Here is a 21,516-nt window from a genome sequence, read left to right on the forward strand (position 1 = left end):
CGAAGCTTAACTGTCCAAAGAGGCTACGACTCCACATCAAGCAAGACCCTTGGAACCTCCCCAGCAGCGTCCGGAGTCTTGCCCAGAATATCAGAAAATTTGTTGAAGGTTAGTAAGAAAAACATGACCATAAATAAACACTTCATTAACGATAGAGAGCCTGGGGAAGGGGAAAAACACAACCACTTCATGTTGCTGCTACGCAAGGTTTGCTGAACACAGTGTAGTCTATGGGAAATGCCTGAATTTCAGGACTTTTTTGTGTTCTTAGTAACAAGGTTAGTGGAGTATATCTCAGCTGTCTCGTGCTTACCCTATTGGCTTCAGATACTGAAGAGAAAATAGTCTCTTCTGACAAGTGAAAAGAAATGAACCATATGTTGCATGTGCTATGTTATTTCAGTTGCTGCTGAAGTCCAGTGGGCTTGACTGATTTATCATAGAACTTCATGGGACTGATACACCAAAATGGGTCTTTCCTTGAAATTAAAATCCCTTTTTTCTACTGTCCTGAATGGAAAGATGAAGACTCTGCAGGACAACTTTTGTCCTATATCTTGCTCTTATCTGTCATTGATCTGGAATCATTATCCCTCTAAAATCATGCTCCCTCTTCTGCCTTAAAGCCAAACCTCTTCCGCTGGCTTTCACTTACGCACTCCATCACAACTGATCCTATCACTCCTCTTCCTCCACCTCCCTCCCACCACTATCTAAGAGTTACCTAGTACTCTGTTCCTCTTCACCACCAAGTGACAATGAGAGCTGGGGTTTTCTGCTCACTCCCCTGGCTTCATAAGAAAGTAACTGGGAATTCCTCTCCAGAAAATCTTGCCTGTAGGTTCTCCTTTTATTTCCTGTGCTGTTTGATAAAGAAACAGAAATAATGAGCAAAATGATTTTTATAAAACTACTTGCACTAGGAGTCTACGTGGGAACAAAAACTTGTATCAGGTCTGGCTTTAAATGATTTGTGTGTGTGTTTAGCTTCTTTTGTTTTGTTGGCTAATTTCCATGGTGTCCCATAAAGAAACAGATAAATTTCAGATCACTGGAAAAGAACTTTGTGATAAGTTTTATTAAGATAAACCTCCAAAAACCAACTGGCCAAACCAAACAAACTCCTCCTCCTCTGACTTTCGGTATTTCTCATTTCAGATACAATCATATTTTCAGATCCTGGGTTAGAAAATTCTAAAAACAACCACAAAAATATCTCCTATTTTTGGAGTCAATCACAGTGGGTTAACTCTCCAATACTAAGAATACTTCTTTTAGTTTAATGGTGGCTGTCACTGAGTGAAAAATGAATAAATATTTTTGGATCCTTTTTTCTACAGGTCTATCTTCAGCCTAAACCAAATTATATTCAAGTATTAATCATGGTTTCTTTCACAGTTCAGAAGGACTGGAAATGTGTCTTTTAACAGAACTTCATTGCCCCCCTTCTGAAGCCAAGCCTAACAGACCATTTTCACATAACTTGTTTGCTCATAAATAGAATTAATAGACTTAACCCATTTCAACATTCGTCATATACCCTCAATATTGAGCTGAGGTTATTCAGATAAATTTGGTTTTAAATCTACTACAAAATTTTGTGGGAGAGTTCAGCAAGGTCCAAATGAATTACCGTCTCTCTAAAATACAAAACTTCTTGTAATGGTGATATTTATCAGAAGGAATCTTGACGTTTACAGAACAATATAACTGTTGGCATTTTCTAGTGTTTTAGAAATTAGGATTAAAAAAAGTTTTCTCTGTTAATAAATTATATAACTAACTTTATTGCAAACTGTCATGCTTGTGAACGGTGCATGGTTCAGAGAGCTAAACAGTAAAACATGTTATTCTTGTGCTGTTCAAGGAGAGCACACACTCTGCCTTACCTTCTCTCGTCACTGTGTCTCAGAAGTTGTTTGCCAATTTTAAATATTCCTGGTTCTCCCTTTCCATCCATGGCATCTGAGCTTTTGTCAGATGTGAGCTTTCGTGAGATTTCCAACAACTGCCTTCTGTGCCATCTTCTTAACCAAATACATGGGTTTACATGTAAAATTATCATCTTAGGTTGTTTATTTATAGTCAGTCTTTACATCTTTCTATTCTCTTATAGTTTTTTTTCTTGCATTTGATTCCTGTTCCACCCCCCCACCCCCCCCAAACTGGTATCGCTAATACTTGTTCCTGAGAAGTACTCTGGAGAATCATGATCCACATCTTCGTCATAATTTTGATTTGCACGTGGGACCAAGGAGTTGGTGTGATGTAATGGATACCTGAAAGCCTAGGTTCTTGTGGCTTCCCTGGCACAAATAGCATGAAGGAGAAATAGGAGAATGGAAGTGTATAATTGCTTCTCAAACCTTAGTTTCCAAGGCATGTCTGGACAGGTATGTGTAATTCATTCTTGAAAAGATTCAGGGCAGAAATGTGCCCCTCAGGCAGTTTTGGGAGACTGCTGTGATTGAGACAGGCTTAGGCCTGTATAAATTAAACTTGAAACACAACCAGCAGCTGGATCTAACTGAAATCAGGTGAGCGCAATGCAGGGTTAAAAATGCTTTAGCAGCTAAATTTTCCCTTCATATCTTCTTGTTTTCTCCTTTCCAATCTTGCCATTATGCATTGTGTTCACAAATGGTCAGGATACCTAGAAGAACCACTAGTACTACCCTGAGCTATTTCTGGCTGAAAACCTAACTCACGGTACAGAGATTTACCTCCCCGTTCTCCCTCTTATTCGCCTGATTCACAAAAAAAAAAAGATGTCCCCTAATTTGACTGCTAAGTTGGGCTTATGAGAACAAGTTGAACAAAGTCTTGGGATTTTAGTAGAATCTTCATGTTTTTTTATAAGTAAAAGGCAGTATTTTAATAATTGAGGAAAGCAGATATATTTGTCTCTTCTAGCAGGTTCAAGAGGAAGTAGTCAAAGGAGACCACAGATACAACTTTGTTCACCATAGGGAAAAAAATTGTTGTAACTAAAACCTCCAATTGTCATAAACACACTTAACCATTATTGATGAATGCTAATGTAGGGATGAATGCTTTCAGTAAATGCATCTCCTTATTGAAAACTGACTCATTTTTATTTTCATAAAAATATCACAGGCTATTGTAATTTTTTACTCATTGTTCTGTTACATTGTAGAATGTGTTGTATTAAATTAGACTGATTAGTGCTTTAAAGCAGAAGGAGACATGGGAGCCCCACAAAAATTAGATGTTTTAAGTCCTAGATCTTAGGATTATTATTATTTACTTTGTTTAATAAGTATGAAGAAGTGGGAAAACTCAGAATGCCTTGAGGATGATTGTTCTGGTCTGTCGGTTTTCTTTTTATTAGTATTGGAATTGGAAGAACAATTTTTTTAAAAATTCTATGAACGTTTGCACAGATTGAAAAAAAAAAAAAAACAGAAAACACCAACCAAACCTTCCTTGACAGTAAATTTAAAACATACGTGGAGATTGCTTTGTCTCATTTCATTTGTCCTACCATGTTGTTAGAGAAAGAGTAGTTTTCTATGGTTACAGTAAAAGGCAGCCCTAGAAGGCTAATCAAGTTGATAGAATTGAAAAGTTCTCCGAAATAGTGTACAGATTCTAGGAGGATTTATCTGGAGCTAAGTAACTAGAGAAAAGATGAAAGTTATTTCTTGGAGTATCTGGGCCTACTAAATTGTTAAACCAATAAAGACAAAGGTAAGTTGTTGGTGCAGGCAGATGTTTGAAGATGGAGTGCTAGATTTTGGTGCAGAAGAGAGCGGTAGTCAGGGCAGGAATTCAACGGTCATTAAATAGAGAAAGAATAATATATGTACAAGATTCTGGATGTATGTGAGACTTGTAAGAATCAGAAAGCACAAGAGGGAAAGCTGAGGGATGACTCGAGTAGGAACCAGGAAAATCAACAAGATGGATGGAAAGAAAGGGACCCTTCAGAAGGAAAGTAAAACCAAAACTGGCCAGCGTAACAACAGAAAGGTGTAAAGAGAGCAAAGAGGAGGAGAAATTTCTGTAGTTGCTTTTTCCCAAAGAAAAAAAGGTAAGATTTTTGGTCAAAAGAAGAGATGTTTTAGAGCAAGTCAGATTTCTAGTCAGCTAGTCACATAACTGCATGAGAAAGTGCAGTTGTTTTGCTAGCACAATAGTTTTAAGTTTAAACAGGAAATACTATGCAATTGAGAAAGTTCATATCTATTTTAATTTAAATTAGGAGTGAGGAGTGAAGGAGACTTTCAGTCATTTAAGATATAAAAAATGTATTTCAACTTAGATCATAAAACATGCAGTGCAAATCTCAGTCTTATTTCAAAAATATTTTGAGATGTGAGAAGCAAAATAAAACTAAAATCTAGCCTTTACTGGCAAAGATCAGAATAGCAGAATAGCATGATAAAAAAAAAAAAGTACGAAAGAATGTTTAAGAATAAAAGAAGTTGAAGGCATCTTGCATTACAAATCATATAATCTAAAGAGAAATTGCTAGGGAGTTATTCCTTTCCATACGCCATGTAGCAAGAAGGGGTGAAAACTTCCATAGCATTTGGAATTCGTTGAAAAGCAAATGGTTGACATCCACGGTTCGCTTCTAACCCCAGGGAAGTGTCTACTTCTACAAATAATCTAGTCTCTTGCCTGTGGGTATATTTTGAAATGGAGAAGACTTATAGCAATGATAAAGGAGAGTTGCAGTGTCCTGTAATTTTCCCATAAGCAGGAAATCATTATTTATAAATACCTCAAATGCTTTTGAATTCAGAGATCCAGCAAATCTCATTTAAAACAAGCTGCAATAGCCTCAATGTATGTAAATTCTTCAGACAAAAGCTCTATTTCCCTATATTGTATTTTCAGTTACTAAGCTGTGTTCAGACTCCAAGATGCCAAGTTATTAATCTCTGTAAGTTTTTTTTCAAAAGACAGAAGGCCAAGGCAAAGACCTATCGCCAGGCAATTTTCAAGAATAACCAGTAATTTTGAGTGTTTTGATGCTTGTATTTGAGATACCGTGGGCATGCATTTCAGAAGTGTAGGCACTGCCAGTTCTTTTCACAATGTGTGTACAGCATGGATGAAGATCAGGCTTGAAAGGTTTTCTTCTTTTTTAAGCATAGTCACCTTTGGGGAAGATTCTGGCTTTTCATAGGTATATTCAAATCCACACAGAATCCAGACTGTGCTGTTGATACAGTCAACTCCAATGTCAGTTCCGTCATCTGAGTTGTATTCAAATTTCAAAGGATTCAAATTTCAAACCTATTAGGTTAGTTTTAGGAGGGGGCAACAATTTGTCCTATTGTCCATATACCCCCTAGCAGCTCTGCTGGTCCACTGACCAGGGCTTGGAATAGGACTGCACAGAAAATTGGGCGTGTGAAAGAAAGTTTGGAAAGATGCGAAAGCATGTGAAGTAGCAGTGTGTTCCTAGAGGCAGTTACTGTAGGACAACTGATGTGCTGGAAGTCTGACACTCTCTAAGGTTATGGCAGCTTTTTAATCTGCCTGTTACTTGCAGTGGTGGTTAACACATTTAAATTTGTGCTCTGGTACATGATAGAGGGGAAGAATCACTTCCTTCAGCCTGCAAACTTTGAGAAGTCCCCCCCGTCCAAAAATTAAAAAAAAAAGAAAAAAGAAAAAACAGTGTAAAGAGATATAAAACCAAATTTTTGTCAGTGTAAATTAAGAATTCTTTTTTAATCTGTACTTTTTTACATCACAAATTGTTAAGTGAAAAGAAATGTCTGAAGCAAAATAAAATCCTGAAGGCTGAGAATAAAGTGAAAATAATGTTGTATATTTCCTGGATGCTTTGGTATACATTAAAATGAGAATAATTTAAGATTTTTTTAAGTATGGAACAAAAGAGGGAGAAGAAAAAAGAAAGAATTGGGGTAGTGTGGGAATCAGTGAAAATTGGTCTTGTTTTTCAAAGTTCTAAGACTGGAATTCTTCGTATGTGGACTTGCACTGGCCAGCTGGTACACGCATACTCTGAGATAGCAGCTGCCTCTTCATGTGTCTTTCTCAGTGTTGGTGCTTTTGATTATTACCAATTTTATGAAGTCATATGTAAAATTAAGTGAAGCTGAGACTCATTACTGTTTTGTAGGTATAAATCAGGGTTGCCTACACAAGAAGTTGGAATTAAGCTGGTATAAAATGAGAAACTGCAAATGCATTATTATGTTGGTGAAAACACTTTTAACCATGACCTCAATATATTTTCTTTTTTCTTTAAGAGGTGAAGGCACGAATACTCTTGGCACTTCTTGAGTATACAGGTAATTTTGCTTGTTTTGGGGGTGGGGGAAGCGAACGTGGATGGTTTGAGATTTTTTTTTGCTTTTGGACAGAATACTGTGTTTAGAGAAAGGGGAAAAATCTCAGATAGGATAACCTGATAATCAACAACTTTACCCCTGTGTTTACAGTGAGGATTCCTGAAGAAAACAACAATTCTAAAGACATTTCTAACAAACCTTGCACATTCTTTTTTTTTTAATGCAAAATAACTTCTCTGGCCATTTACTTTGGATCTTGGCAGATGAAGTAACTACTAAATCACTGAGCTTGTGCACAGTACTTCTGCTGTCTTTCTTCTTTCGGGCTTTTTCCTATTTGCTATCTTTTTTCTTTTCTCTTCATTCCGATTTATCTTACTTATCTTACTATTCTAACCCATACCTTTCCTTTCATCTTTTTTTAGAGAATATCTTTTTTTAAGTCCGTCCTTTTTGGAAGGGGTCTGATTATTCTGTGTATTATTCTACCATCACCCTATACAGCATACATCTTCAAATACACAAAATAGGCACGTGTGTCTACAAAATAAATGTCAGTAGTTCAGTATTTAGAAAATAATGCTTATGGCAGAAGATTCTCTGCAGTTTGTACATGCATAAGTGTTCAAGTAAGCAGTCAGATTTGACTGGAAAAGCTGATTATTTTAACCATATTGCAGCACTATGTGAATGCATTATTATTTCATGATTTTGTTATGACACATAACAGCAGTTTTATAAAGGGGAATATAACATTTCTTTGTTGTCAGATTTCTTTCAAATATTATAAAAGTTTTTAGTAATTCCTCAAGTGTTTTAAAATAAGAAGTGACCTGAGGAAATACTCCAGATTTGATTTTTTTAAAGCAGTTTTCCCTATTTACATTGTTTGATAAGTTTTTGAATTCTGTGGTTTATTTTCTATAAAAATCTTATTGTAAAAAGAGTGCAAAGTGCTTTTCTATGCAGTATCTGATGTTCAAGTAGTATTAAATGAGATTTGGAACTGAGGTGTTGGAGACACCAGAGGGCTGCTTTAGAAGCAGGCAATACAGAGGAAGGCACTGAGTGTCAGCTGCTGTTAGACAAACAGAGATAAAATTGAGCAAAACGAGAAGAGAAAATGTGTGTTGGGCTTAAATCCCTGAGCGCTGCTGTGACATTGGAAAGTTTTTGACCATGGGGAAGCCAGTGGGATTTTTGAAGCTGGAGATGGGTGCAGTTTTTAAAGATGAAAATTATGTCTGTACTGGGTTCTGCACAACTTGAGACAGTGGGGGGAGGGAGAGAGAGAGAGAGATATTAATTTTAATAATCAAAACAAAAAGCAATGAGTCACAGTGCAAAAGCAGCAGTGATTAGACCATTTATGGAAAACATTCCTGAGGTCCTGAGAGGCCGGCAAATGGAATCAAAATGTTAGTAGAAGAGTGGTCACTATTATCAATAGTCGAGGAGAAGATTGAAGAAGATCTCAGGAGGAAAACAGACAGAATGGAGTTACTTTGAAAAATACTCGGAGTCCGAGAAAAGCATATTTTTAAAGTCAGTATTAATTTTGGGAGTACAGAATTATTTCTGCTGTCTTATCCAGTCATCTAAAGTCTTTTCAGCTCCATAGAGAAGGTGGAAAAGGAGCTGAGCCTCGTAGAGGCAGGGGAATCTAAAAGTGAGAACAAAGATTTTAGGCTTTGGAAAGACCTTGATATCACCTAATCTTCTTCTCTTGCTCTGAGAAAGATTAAGTCTACCTGTACCATTCGTAATTGATGTTTGCCTAACAGCTCATAATGATAAAAATACTTGAAGACCTTCAGGAAAGCAAAGAAGAAGGAAGCACTGAATATTTATCACCACAATTTTGTGCTTTATTGAGAACATGTTTCCCTTTCTAACTCTTTTGACCTTTAGCTAATCTAATGCCTGTGCCCTCCAGAATAAATTGGTAGTCCCTATTTTAAATCAGCTGCTAATGGTTCCATAGACTTCTACCTAGGGACCTGTCCTGGACTTTCCTGACACCATAAATCTCTGCTGCTTAATGGATATGTGATGCTACTGTGTGCTTATTTTACAGATTTCATATTCATATATATATAGTATTTGGATAGGTTGTGCTCTGGTAGCAACACTCCTGTATGCCTTGTATGCAACTTACAGCAGGCAGTCTTCATCTGCCCTACCCAGCTGGTAGCTGTGGAGTTGACCAGATGATGCAGTCATATTAAGCGCTTCTGACTATCCTTGCTTTCCTGTGGAAAGTAAAGGTTTTTGTGCCCACATCTGGTTCTCACATTGCAGCAAAGAGATCTGACTCACATCCATGACCTTGTAACATCAGAAGTACATAGAATTGATGGCATGTACATTAAAATCTACAAGATAAACATACATGGTTTATGAAGAACTATTTTAAATTCCAGATTTTAAATACATTTCTATATAATTTTAGAATTATAAAATAATCTTTTAATGTGGAAAATGGCAGTTTTGGTCATGGAGTGCTATTTACTGGGAATAACATTAGGCTGTAAACTTTAAAATTTACCTTAAAATGACTTGGTTTTTAGACAAAGAAAAAAATTGCAGCCCAGTTCCTTTGCTGTTAATTAATCTCCTGCTCCATTTTTGCTTTTCCTCTTTTGGCTTTTACCCATCACAGATAGCGAGATACAACTGAGGCGAGACATGGTCTTCTGTCAGAGCCTAGTGGCCACAGTCTGCGCTTTTTCAGAGCAACTAATGGTGGCCTTAAATCACATGTTTGACAACAACAAAGAATATGAAATGGAGACGCTGGAGGCCAGCAGAAGGTGGTTGGAACAGATAGCCACTGCGGGTCTTCTCCTTCATTTCCAGTCCCTGCTCTCACCTAACCTGGTAAGACTCCTCATGTGGCATGCTTGGTCACAGCCTGTGTTTGTTCCCTGAACCAGGGGCACGGTTAAACAGTCTTAGTTATAAATGTAATTTTCTGGGTCCTTTGTGCTTAGCTTGTTACTTAATTAGCTGCTATTTGGAAAATTTGCGATTTAGATAATTACAGATATGGGAAGTGTTTGTAGTGTGGGAAATATGTTTTCCACAAAGATGGTATTATGTTTGAGTTAGCAGATAGTGAGTTTGCCCTTGACTCCCCACTGCTATCGTAGCTGTTCCCTAGGAGTGAATGTAGTATTAGGTGATAACCAGAACTTCAGTTTGCAATAAGCAGCAATGCAAGGTGAATAAAATACCCGATTTGGATATTTTATCAACCCAAAACCCAATAGGGCTGTAGTAGTTGAAGGACTAGACATGCTAGTCTGTTTTGCTCCTGTCGTAGGGCAAATCCTTGTAGCCTGTCAGGGTAAATGGAAATCTGCTGTTTCTTCACAAGGCTTGGCAAAGAGCCATGGCTTAAGAAACAATTAAAAAAGGGACGTGGCTTTGTAGTCCTCTAATCCCCAGTTATCCAAAGTGCTTCTTCAGCTATTTAAGCTGCTTCTCACACTAGACTGCTAACCTGAAGAACTGTGAAGCAGTCTCCACAGTCTGCTCTGTGGCAGTCTTCTCAACCTCTGGAGTTGCTCACTGAAAATAACTGATTTGGTACATCCTACTGTGTAAAAGTCCACGCAAATAACAGACGATGTTCCTAGTATCAAAGGTCTTCTTTCCTTGCCTTGTCTATCTCAGCAGCGGTTGACCTGATAAACTTTAGAAGCAGAAGAGATCAATAAAAATAAAGGTGTTTCTAAATCATGATCATAAAGCATTAGTCTATGGTATTGTTGGAAAGCATTGACTTGAGCTAGTGTTGAGCAACTACCTCACAGGTAGTTGAGGTACCTACGTGGGCTTGCATGGGACACGGTATGTCAGGACGAGGTGTGCGGCTTAAAAACAGATAAAGTCAGTGCCTGAGAGAAACAGTGGGCTCTTTATCCACATGAGGAGTATGTGAAGAAAGCACGGTCAGGGGAGCTTGGGCTCATGTCTTGAGTCTGGGATGCTTTTTAGCACCATGCAGCACCAACACGTCCTGGTGCTGGAGTCCTCAGAGTTCGAGTAAATTCAATTGGTGCCTGTCTTATGTTTTCCCATGTGCTTAGTTGTCATGTTATCACAAAATAACTGTTGTCTTTACAGCACTGAATACTTCTGTTTTTTCTTTCAAGATTGTAGAGATTTCCTTTGTAGTGAAAATACATGCTACTTAGCTATTTTCATGTAATCAGATACCAGCAGTATGCATTGTCAAATTGAAAATAAAATTAAATTTAGTCTCTTCTGTCTAACTGTTCTTAACCGAGGGAAAAGTATTTAAAGGCAACTTTTTCAATACCTTCTCAGCACTATTTTGCTTACAAATGATCCGTGTTATTTTAAACAAGGGTGTTTGAAGGAAATTACACTCATTATGGCCAGAGTTCAGTAAAGAATGAGCAGTTGTGCAAAGATTTCCCATGTCACTGAATGGTTTTCAGACTATTCTGCTGATAAAACTGCTCTGTCCATAGAAACTTCATAAATTGAACCAGGAGACAAAATATTTCTAGCAGCTTTGCTTTTTCGTAAATACAAGGGGGAATGCTGTTTCACTATATAGATCAGGGAAAATCATGGGGTGGTTTTTTTTCCTTTCTATAATTCAGTAAGATATAGTTTTTTCTCATTTTATAGGCAGCTAGTTTATTATTCTCTGCCTTCCTACTGTTTCAGTTCTTAGAGGAGGAAAAATGCCATGCCTCAGATTTCCATTTGGCTCTTGCTAACTTAAGGTGCTAGGGGAGGGTTGTATAAAGAATAGAATTACTTTAAGTGATTATTGATTTCTGCTATAATTGCTCTGCATATTTAACTCAAGATAACCATACTTGTAGATGACTCTTTTCCTTTTTAAAGGTTCAGTAAAGTGTCCTGAGAAGTTAGTAATTTACTTCCTGAAGCTTTTTTCGTAAATTAGTCTGGATCACGTTAGCTATCTTTTTAGCTCAGGAGTACACAGAGTGAACCATAGCTCAAATCAGAATATTGGCATATCTACATACTTGATTTGCATCTAGAGTTTTGTAGGTGAAGGTGCAAATCACCCTGAGCTATACTTGTTCTGATCTATTGGTTCAATTATTGGTGCTTAGAGTGGACACGATGAACTCTCATCTGTTGTTTATACATGAAATGCTGAAGTTATGGCATTTTTTAAAGAAAATTGCTAAAAAGAAGAATTTGTTTTTCACATTTCCCTTCTGTTAATTTCCAAACTAGACTTGGTGTCAAGACAAGCTGTTGAAGTCTGGTAACTTACGTAAAAATAATTACAGTAGTGTTTGATTAAAAGCCATGAGAAGTAATGGTAGCTATAAACTACCTATTAATTTACTATGTGAAACGATAACTTTAATTTTAATAATCTTGGACTAGTAATAAAAAAAAAAATAGAAACAAAGATATTTACATTTTCTAGGAGTTAATTAGGTTATACACTGCACCAGTGAAATGTTGTGCAACATTCTGTAGTTACTTTTATGTCCTGCTCTCATATTATTTCTGGTAGGGAAAACATCTGGCTGAAATGACCATTTCACTTTTTCTTTTTGCCTTTTTTAGGCTGATGAGCAAGCTATGCTAGAAGATACATTGGTTGCCCTGTTTGACTTGGAAAAAGTTACTTTTTACTTCAGACAATCAGAGCCAGAACCACTAGTTGCGAGTGAGTAATTAGAATTTATATCAGGGCTTTACTTTTCAGAAACATTTTCTGTATTTGTAACATTTTTCTCTCCTAGAACATTACCTCCCACAGGGAATATTATATAGTTTGGGATTATGGAGAACTAGTAGATCTGTAGCTCTCCTAATATTCCTAGATTTCCTGAAATACAGCTAACATCAGTGACAGTGCAGAATCATTATCTGGCAATGTCAGTAACCTTGGGGGCAAAACTGTTTGCTTAATTGAGTTTTCCATTGGGAGTATGTGACTGCCTCAGGAAAGTCCCTGAAAGATCTAGCTGTTATTGAAGAGTCATGTGTAAAATAAGCTTGAAGGTCTTAATAGAGAAATGCAGCTGAGATCAGATGGAGAAACATAAAACCCATTTCATTTTATCATCTAAAAGACAAAGTAGATCTTGGAAGAATTCCTTGAAAGGAGACGGCAAACACTGTTAGGATAGCTTTAAATTGTGCAAGAAGCTTCCCCTGAGACCTGCTGGTGCAGACGATCAGGGTCCTGAACTCTTCTTCCCAATACTCGCCCAACTCGCAGGAAGGGACTGTCTTCGCAGTCTGCTGTTTATACCCTTCCCTCATTTTCAGCCACTCCTTTATTAATATGTTTTCAGCCAGTAGAGATTTTCCTGCAGTGAACTTTGTTTAGTGAGCAAAAAGCCCTCATTTTTTCCGAAGTCTCATAACTCCCTTGGGAAGGGAGGAAAGCATGTCTGCTTCACATCAGGCTTTTCTAGAACAATTCCCTTGCTGGACTGAGACCACACGTGAGACAACTTCTGCAGTAACCAAAACCAGAAGACACAAAGCTCCTCCACAAAGCTGCCCGTGCTCCGAAGAATTCAGTAGCACAGGGCTGGTAGTCTGGTAGGAATTAGCCTATGTAAGACCATATTTATTTCCATATAATTCAAGTAAGAACCCTGTTTAGAGTGTTTGTTTTAAAAAGAAGCCCTGCCAAGCCAGGTAACAACATGGAACCGGAGTTACAGGAGGGCCTCCTGATGGGGAGTTAACCCTATGCCTGTGTCATGAACTGTTCATATTGCTGTATCTTCCAACTGAGGTGTCTGTGCTAAAACAGAGATAAGTGGAAAGTCCATGTGTTCTAGGATTATAATAAACTCTGTATTTCCTTTTGGTTTAACTGCTGCCACCACAGTCATCCTGACTGTAGTTACAGAAGACAAGGAACTGGCAAATTTGTTTTTTCCATTTATGATTCTGCATAATCAATAAAAGAAAAAAAGTCGATTTCTTATTACCAAAAATAGTGAAAAATGTTCCTTCGGAATCTTTTCCATTTAGGTACAAAATAATTTATGCACAGAGTGTAAAAACTACATAATAATATTATTATTGATGCAAATCACTAAATTTTATTGTTACTGCTTTCAACTTGGAGACTTATGTATGGAAATGATACTTAAACAGGAAATACATACAAAGCTTAAATTGAATTAAACTAACTTCCTCTGAAAGATTTAGCTAAATGGAAAATTTTCGTCAACTTTTGCTAATGGTCGTTACGTATTAATCATCTGGCATAATACACACAACGTATGTTGGGGAATTGCTGTATCTGCAAAATGATACTGCCAGTTGCCCTGAACTCTACACCAATTGATGTATTATGACATTTAGCTTGTCAAAGTCTAATGAAATGTGCTCTTACACTTTTATATATTCTACCATATTACATTTGTTTTCTCAGTTGAGTCCTGATTTTTAATAATAATTTAATGAATATGCTGGTAGCTACTGTATGTTTACTTGTGTTCTATCCCACACAAATCTCAGGAGAATCTGACTCTATATATCACAGTGACCTTATACATTGTGCACCTGAGGAAGGCACGTAAAATATGGCTAACGGTATCCTTCCAGTGATTTCAAACTATGTACTGTATGTAGATGTTCAGGTTTACAGGGAATACAAGTAGGATGTTGCCAACTACATTATTTGCTTAGTATTTTTGCTGTCATTGACAGGCTGGCAAAGATGACAGTCACTGCTTTTCTGTTTATCTGCTTCCTGATAATGGATAGGCCAAAAGTGACCACAGCAACACCGATATAATGTAAAATACTGCACGTATTAGTTTTGTGTCTGCAGTGATTTTTATCTAACCGTGTGAATTTTGGGTGCAACAGCTTGTGGAAAAGGACGTGCCATTTCTTTTAATGAAATAGTAACACTGACTGTATTCTTAGATGTACCAATCACATACCAAGCAGAAGGAAGCCGGCAAACTCTGAAGGTTTACTTCTACCTTGACAGTTACCATTTTGAACAGCTTCCTCAAAGGCTGAAGAATGGAGGGGGATTTAAAATCCACCCAGTACTTTTTTCACAAGGTAACTTGAGTTTTAATTCCCTCACCCCCCCCAGTTCTTTCACATAATTTTTAACTCTCTTTAAAACCCTACCTATTCACTCTGATTTAAATCCTTTGTAACTATGAGGGCACAATGCTTATATTTAATATGTTGTTTAATGTGGGCATTTATTGAGAACTTTGAATTAAAATGTGAATTTAAGAAATGCTGAGATTTGTGATAAAAAAATAGAGTCATGGGTATACATTTCTAAGTTTATACCTGTTACATGATTCAGGCACCGAAGAATGAATCCTCTTTCATCAATATTGTTTTGTTCTTTGTAGACATTAGCGGACAATAGTCAGGCCATGAAGCTTGCTTTTAAAAGTGTTTTGCATTCCAAATGCTATCGTAATCTTTTCCTATTACTTCAAATTTAAGGACTAAATTGTTATCCCCTGAGAATTCTGTCTCTTTAAAACGTTATGAAGACTTAAATAACATTTTCAGTCTTTTGTGGCTATGACACTGCAAATGTTACCGAAGTGATGAATGGTGGCGCTGATGCTCAGACTGTTCATAAATTGCAGGCAGCCTGCATTAGCTGCAGTGTCATTACAGTCATCAGGAACGTGGAGTTTGATTCACTGAAATGGTGAATGTGAGGTGCTGATTGCCTTGAGCCGCCTTTGATTTCAGAGGGAGCTGAAAGTACTCCATACCTTGCGAAAGGCTTCCAGGCTTTATGTGGAATAGGCAGAAGTCAGGCATACAAATGAAGGTTTCGAGGGGGGTTTGGTTTCTGTTAGATAAGGAGGATGTAAAAGGAAATAGCAAACAGTAAGATACATGAAGAAATAGCTGAACTTACTGTAAACTTAAACCACACAATTTTTAAAAAATAAGATCCCTGAAGTCTGATTTTTAAACAAACTAATAAAGATAGTCATCAGTGGATTTCTTTTGAACAGATTGGTTTCAGTCATAGGGGAAAATGAGAACACTGAGCAGAAGGCATATTTCAGTAGAGCAGACAAAAAGGCACATGAAAGAGAACAGAAAATACCTTGGTTCAGATGAAATCCTGGAAATACTAATTTTTTTTTTAGATTTGGGAGGGGATTCAGTGTGCTACTGAACTTCTTTTGCAGAATTTTTTGCCTTTCTGTTTCCAGAAGCCTAAAATATTTGAGTCTTATGATAAGCATCTTTGTAGTCAGCTAAAGGAAAAGGGCAAAGATTTGTTCAAGCGTTAAATCTGCTTAATAATTTTCAGTAATACAGAAGATTTCTTCTTTCTTTACCATACCAAATTTCTTTAATTTTCAAGGATCCCCCTCCAAAATAGTCCATTAGACTCCAGGAATAAGAAGTCCTGGATAAGAAGTTAAATCCTAGCGTTTAAAACATTATTTTGGGGTTTTTTCCCTTATTAATGAGTGCATTGGGATTCTTTTTTCTACTTCTTTTGTATGAGGTTTGGCTCAGCTACCATCAAACTAACTCAGTAGATCCCCATCTTTAACTGAAATTTATTAGCTACAAATGTAGAAATCTTCTGTAAATTCCTCTGTGAAGTGAATTCTTGCTTCCCAAGCTTAACAGAGCTAAGCTGTTTCCTGCCTAAAATATGGTTTATGATGTTTTCAAATGGAACATTTAGAAAATCACATTTTTGGAATACTTTATCAAAGGCACAAGTCAGTGCACATCAGTCTATTTATCTCTGTGTTGCTCTATTCTGTGTTTCGTAGCTCCATGCCTAAAATTACAAGTCTATATATTTGCAGGATTGGGACTGTAGACATTTAAAAAAGTTTTTAAATGTTTACCCAGGCTATATTATGTATCCCTCCACTTGTAAAAACAGTTTTGTGCAACCACATACATTCAAAAGGATCCTGATTTGCAGGATTGGGGTCTGAGAATGTTGAGATATTGCTCTTGGCATTCAGATTTCTCTATTTCCTACGTTAGAATTGAGATCTCAGCAATAAATAAACTTAATTAAAAGACACTTTATTTAAAATTAAGTTTATTTAAAATTGCTACTTAGTCTCTTAATTATGTAGGGTTTTAAAAATTTTTTTGTTTTTCATAGAATCCTAGAATAATTCAGATTGGAAGGGACCTCAGTAGGTCTCTGGTCCAATCTCTGCTCATAGCAGCGTTAGCTGTGACATCAGACCGGGTTGCTTTATCAAGTAGGATCTTGAAAACACCCAAGGACAGAAACTGCACAACCTCTTGGGTAACCTATTCCTCTACTTGACTGCCCTAATGGTGAAAAAATGTTTCTTTCTATCCAGTTGAAGCATCTCTTGTTTCAATTTATGTCCATTGCCTCTTGTTCTGCCAGCATGCACCATTGTGAAGAGCCTGGCTCTGTCTTCTTGTTGACCTCCTGCTAGCTAATGGCACCTGCCTAGTAGGTTCCCACCAAGCCATCACTTGTACAGGCTGAACAAGCTCAATGTCCCTCAGCCTCTCCTCACAGAGCGTGTGCTCCACACCGTGACCATCTTGGTGGCCCTCTACTCAACTCTTTCCAGTTGATCAACAGCTTTTGTGTACTGTGGGGCCCAAAACTAGACACAGTATTCAAGATGCTATCTAATGAGTGTTGAGTAAAGTGAGGACAAGCACTTTGTTCAGTCTACTGGCCATGCTTATGTTAGTACAGTTTAGGATGCTCTTGGCCTTCTTGGTTGCCAGAGAACACTGCAGGCTCCTGTTCAGCTTGCTGTCTAACATGACCCCGAGGTCCTTCTCAGCAGAGCTGCTCTTTAGGCTTTACCTTCCCAGGTGCAGGACTTGACATTTGTCCTTGTTCAGTTTCACAAGGTTCCTGCTGGCCCATTCCTCAGGGCTGTCTAGGTCCCTCCCTAGGTGGCCCTGCACTTGAGTATATCCACTGCTTCTCCCAATTTGCTATTATCTGCAAACTTGACTTAGCTGCTCCAAGTCAGCGATAAAGATGTTTAACAATATACATCCCTGTGGTATTCTGCTTGTAATGGGCCCCTAGGTAGACCATGTCCCATTAGCTGCTACCCTTTGAGCCTACCCATCCTTCCAGGTTTTTTTACCAGTCAGTTGTCTATGCATTCAGACCATAATATCCTAACTTGGATTCAAGAATACCATAGAAGACATGTTTATAAGGAAAGCTTCCTTACAAAAGAGCTTTCTAATATATTAGGTAGAAAAATGTTAAACCCTTCAAAAAGGGGAGAGCCAAAGTACACGCTGTGGGATTCCCTGCCAGCACCCGTGAGCATGGCCCCCGCAGTGCCTGTAGAGGCAGAACTGTGTGCTCCAGCTAGTCCAGACACATGACTGAGTTTCCCGGTTGGGTAATCTAGTTGGATAAAACCAACTTTATGCCAGTAAAATAAGCAGTACGGATTATCAACTCTGTTTGCACTAACATGCTATTATAAATGGAGTTCAGCAGATATTTTTGTTTGGGCTTTCTGGTGTGACTTAGCACCAAGGAAGTTAAGAAGCAAGTCTGACTGTTGAAATTTAATATTTTTTGCACAGAAGTAGAATTACAAACTCTGAAAGCACAGAAGGGGAGTGCAATTTGCATGTTCTTTCACAATGAATGAATTATTTATTAACTGGTCATATTAAGCAGTACAAGCAGAATTAATATTCTGTGTGCAGCTGAAGCTGTAAGACAGCAGCATGTTTCCATCAGAACTCTGCTTATTGCTTGCATTTTCTGATAGGGTGATGAATTCTTAGAATGTGTATGGATTATTAAAGTGGCAATATTCCTAATTGTAAAATCTTTAATGCTTCTCCTCAAAAAAACTATTTCACCAAGAGCCTGTGTTTTTTGTTAGAGTAAGGTTAACCTCTTAATGTGAAGATCTTGATTTTTCCAGTCAAAATTTTCCTGGGGACCTTTCAAACACTTGATTTGACTTGGCTAAAGAAAAGGTTAAACTTCCCTGAGTATCTAAATTAAAGGGGCTGGTGGAATGTTCTTTTTTTTCTTTCTTTTTTTGAAAACTATTGCTAAGGAAGAGCATCCCAAAATGGAACGGTAGTGTGTTCATTTTTTCCACCTTTTAATTTCTGTGCAATGATCATGTGAGAAGGACATATGATCCTTCCTTTAATGGAAGCCTTTGTTTAGTTCCTGAGTTCTTGTAGCAATGTTCATCCTTGCTTTGGTGAAGTGAATACAACAAAGGTGGACACACAAAGTATTTGACTTTAGAAACTTACCTGATCCCTGAAAAGGACCTTATAGGGCATTTTCAGAAATCCAGAGAAGTTTGCTTTACTTGATCTAGAAGAAGGCATTCACATTATCAGTGGGAATAACTAGAGGTTCAAGTGCTCCACATCTCCCAAAATCAGGCTTCGTAAGAAGTTTAGGTCTCCCTCTGTGAAAGTAGCTGCTACATTAATCCTTTCTTTCCTCTACCCCAGCTCACTCTACTGTTTTCTTCCAGGATATATTAGAACTAAAAACCACATTTACATTCAAAGGGCAGGAGTACTTTAATTAGAGCAATGGAACTCAAAGTAGCGCTCTCCTTTATATTTTCCACAGGGCAAGAAATATGATTTTTCTTGTAAATGAAATCTTAAAGAGAGATCTGTATGAATTTGATGACATATGGAAACAGCTCAGCAATCCACAGTGGGGTCACAGCCTCAAGGTTAAAAAGTAATTCACTGGTGTGTGAACAAAGATACAAAGAAGGAGAATACTAATTATTTAATACTGATTTTTCTCTTCTCCATTCTCCTTTCTTTTTTCACAGCATTGGAGAGCATGGAAGGATATTATTACAGAGACAGTGTCTCAGTAGAAGAATTTCAAGCTCAGATTAACGCAGCCTCACTAGAAAAAGTCAAGCAGTATAACCAGAAACTACGGTGGGTAATAAACCGACATTCCTGAGATTAGTTTACGAAGTTCTGCTTTTCTGCAGTTTCTATGACACATCTTTAAACTGAAGTGCGTTGTATGGTGGTTGTTTTTTGATTCATGGTTGAGTAAGATCCAAGATTCATGGTTCTGACGTTTTTGATTTCTGCACTGTTAAGTTACTTTTTAAAAAATTGTTTTCCCATGAAGGCTATAGCTGTAATTGCCTCCAGGTTGTTGTACTAATGCACATAGAAAAGGAAATGTCTACTTGATCACAAATGGAGTATCAGAATTGCTAAACATTATGATCTGATTCTGCAGACCATATTTACCTAATTTCTACAGAACAGGACTTGAAAAATAGTGTTGTTTTCCTCAAAGCTGAGCATTTTCCTTGCCGCCCCCCATCATACTAATGGGAATATAAACATATTTGGATACTTGCATCAGCTTCGGGTATGGGTTACAGAGTGCATACTTGCCAGTATATGTAAAGATTCTGCAGCTGTGTATTTCTGTAAATATTTCATTAAGAAGTTGCACATAAAGACAGAATTTCTGGTATACAAAATAACCCATTAGTTATGAAGTAAAATAATGAAGATGTGTACATAGACCACTCTTGCATCTCACTGTATCTGTGAAAAATACCTGTTTGAGTACACTTATTTGCACATGAGTTGACGAAAGAGAGTGCAAAGGACTGCAGTAAAATCACATCTATTCACTTTTAAAATTCTTGAATCAGATGGAAACACTACCATTTCTCTGGAACTGTTAGGCAGCTTTTAAAAGCAGCAGAGAACAGGAGGTAAAAAAAGAAGTTAAGGACAGTGGAGAAAGGGAAAAGGGTCTCTTTTTCCAATTCCTTCACCTGTTGGCACACTCCTGTCTTTGGAAGGTTTTCTTCATGGATCTTGCAAAAGTTTTTCTCTAATGTGTTATCAAAGCAGTGGACTTTCTAGATTCTGTTTTAATCTAAGCAGTACTATAGCAAAAGTGATCTTAAAGCCAGTTGTATTCAGTCAGTACTGTATATTTCATTTTTTTGTGACATCTGTGTCAGTGCACTTCTGTGTTAATGACAAATGTAGTATTTATGTAGTCTGTTTTCCACCTTCTTGTATTAGTACTTCCTATTTGGGAAAAAAAGTTCCTCCTGAGTATTTATTTGACAAGGCTTATGTTATAAATCAGTTTTACAGAAAGCCTTGGTCATGCCAGTATTTGGCCTAGCTGAAGTCAGCTAGTGTTGGAAAGAAATTTCTATCACTTGGACAAGGCAAGACTTTTTGTGCTGTTTTTTTCTATGAATAGGCCCAGTTTAGCCCCCAGGAAAATCCTTAAAAGAAATTCTTCCTGACTTTATGCTCTAGTGTTCCCTGACCTTGCTTACCTCATGTGTTAGGACCTCCATTCATGCTGTGGCTCTAATGAGGCACATTCCTCTTGCCATGTTGTGACTCACAGCTCTGATCAGTTGCTAACCTCCAAGGCCTAGTTTTGCTAGAAGTTACTATGAAAAAGATAGCATTCAACAAAAATTACCGTGGGTAGCTCTGTCCAGTCACAAGAATAAGAAATTTTTTTTTCGAGCCATCTACTGTCTGATGAGAACTTTCAGTAATTGATTTTTTTTCTTGTTTGCTTTCTGGTGAACTCTACCCATTTCTTAAATGAGGCAGAAACAGCTTCAGGAATTCACTGACATAATGTGAAGAAGAAAAACAGAAGAGCAGATGCTTCGTTCTTGTTCTGCCATTTTCTAGCCTGTGTAGGTGTTTGGCCAGGAGAATCTAATAAAGTAACTACAGCAGCAAAAGATATTAACATTTGGATAATTGCTCTAAAGAAGAACAAAAAAGTGAAATTGAATATTCCCTGGAAACATACTCAAGTGCAATAATACTATCTTAAACTCTTCACGTGGAAGAAATCCTCTGTGCAGAACCACCTAATCAGTAATAAAATAAGTCATTCAAGACACAATCCATAAACCATTCTTTCTCCATAGAAAAGGAATGCCTTGCTTGCTTGTGAAATGACCATGTGATGACCATCTTATAATCTCTCCATCGCTACGGCAGCGGAAAGCAAATGGGAACAACAGCAAAGGAGAAAGTAGTGGGAGAAGAAGATGGGGACTAGTGGGAATGAAACTACTGGTTGGCAGTGACACTGCAGCCGAGCCATCCGTTGATGAGAACTCTTGATACAAGTTCAGCTTCTCTTATTCCTAATGCATTTAGATAATAATGCTCTAATAATGTGAAACACATGAGACCA

General features: G+C 37.5%; 1 protein-coding gene across 1 annotated transcript in view; it reads left to right on the forward strand.

Moving 5' to 3' along the window:
• PREX2 (phosphatidylinositol-3,4,5-trisphosphate-dependent Rac exchange factor 2) overlaps positions 1-19,235 on the forward strand; it is a gene marked incomplete at both ends in the record, with an annotated part of 59,401 nt that extends 40,166 nt beyond the window's left edge. Inside the window, 6 exons of the mRNA XM_009579075.1 lie at positions 6-108; positions 6,255-6,296; positions 8,959-9,176; positions 11,889-11,991; positions 14,226-14,369; positions 19,121-19,235. Coding sequence (XP_009577370.1) covers positions 6-108; positions 6,255-6,296; positions 8,959-9,176; positions 11,889-11,991; positions 14,226-14,369; positions 19,121-19,235 — 725 coding nt within the window. The remainder of the gene's footprint in view (positions 1-5; positions 109-6,254; positions 6,297-8,958; positions 9,177-11,888; positions 11,992-14,225; positions 14,370-19,120) is intronic.
• Positions 19,236-21,516: the final 2,281 nt, after the last annotated feature.

Source organism: Fulmarus glacialis, unplaced genomic scaffold (assembly GCF_000690835.1).
Source record: "Fulmarus glacialis isolate BGI_N327 unplaced genomic scaffold, ASM69083v1 scaffold43145, whole genome shotgun sequence".
Lineage (NCBI taxonomy): Eukaryota > Metazoa > Chordata > Aves > Procellariiformes > Procellariidae > Fulmarus > Fulmarus glacialis.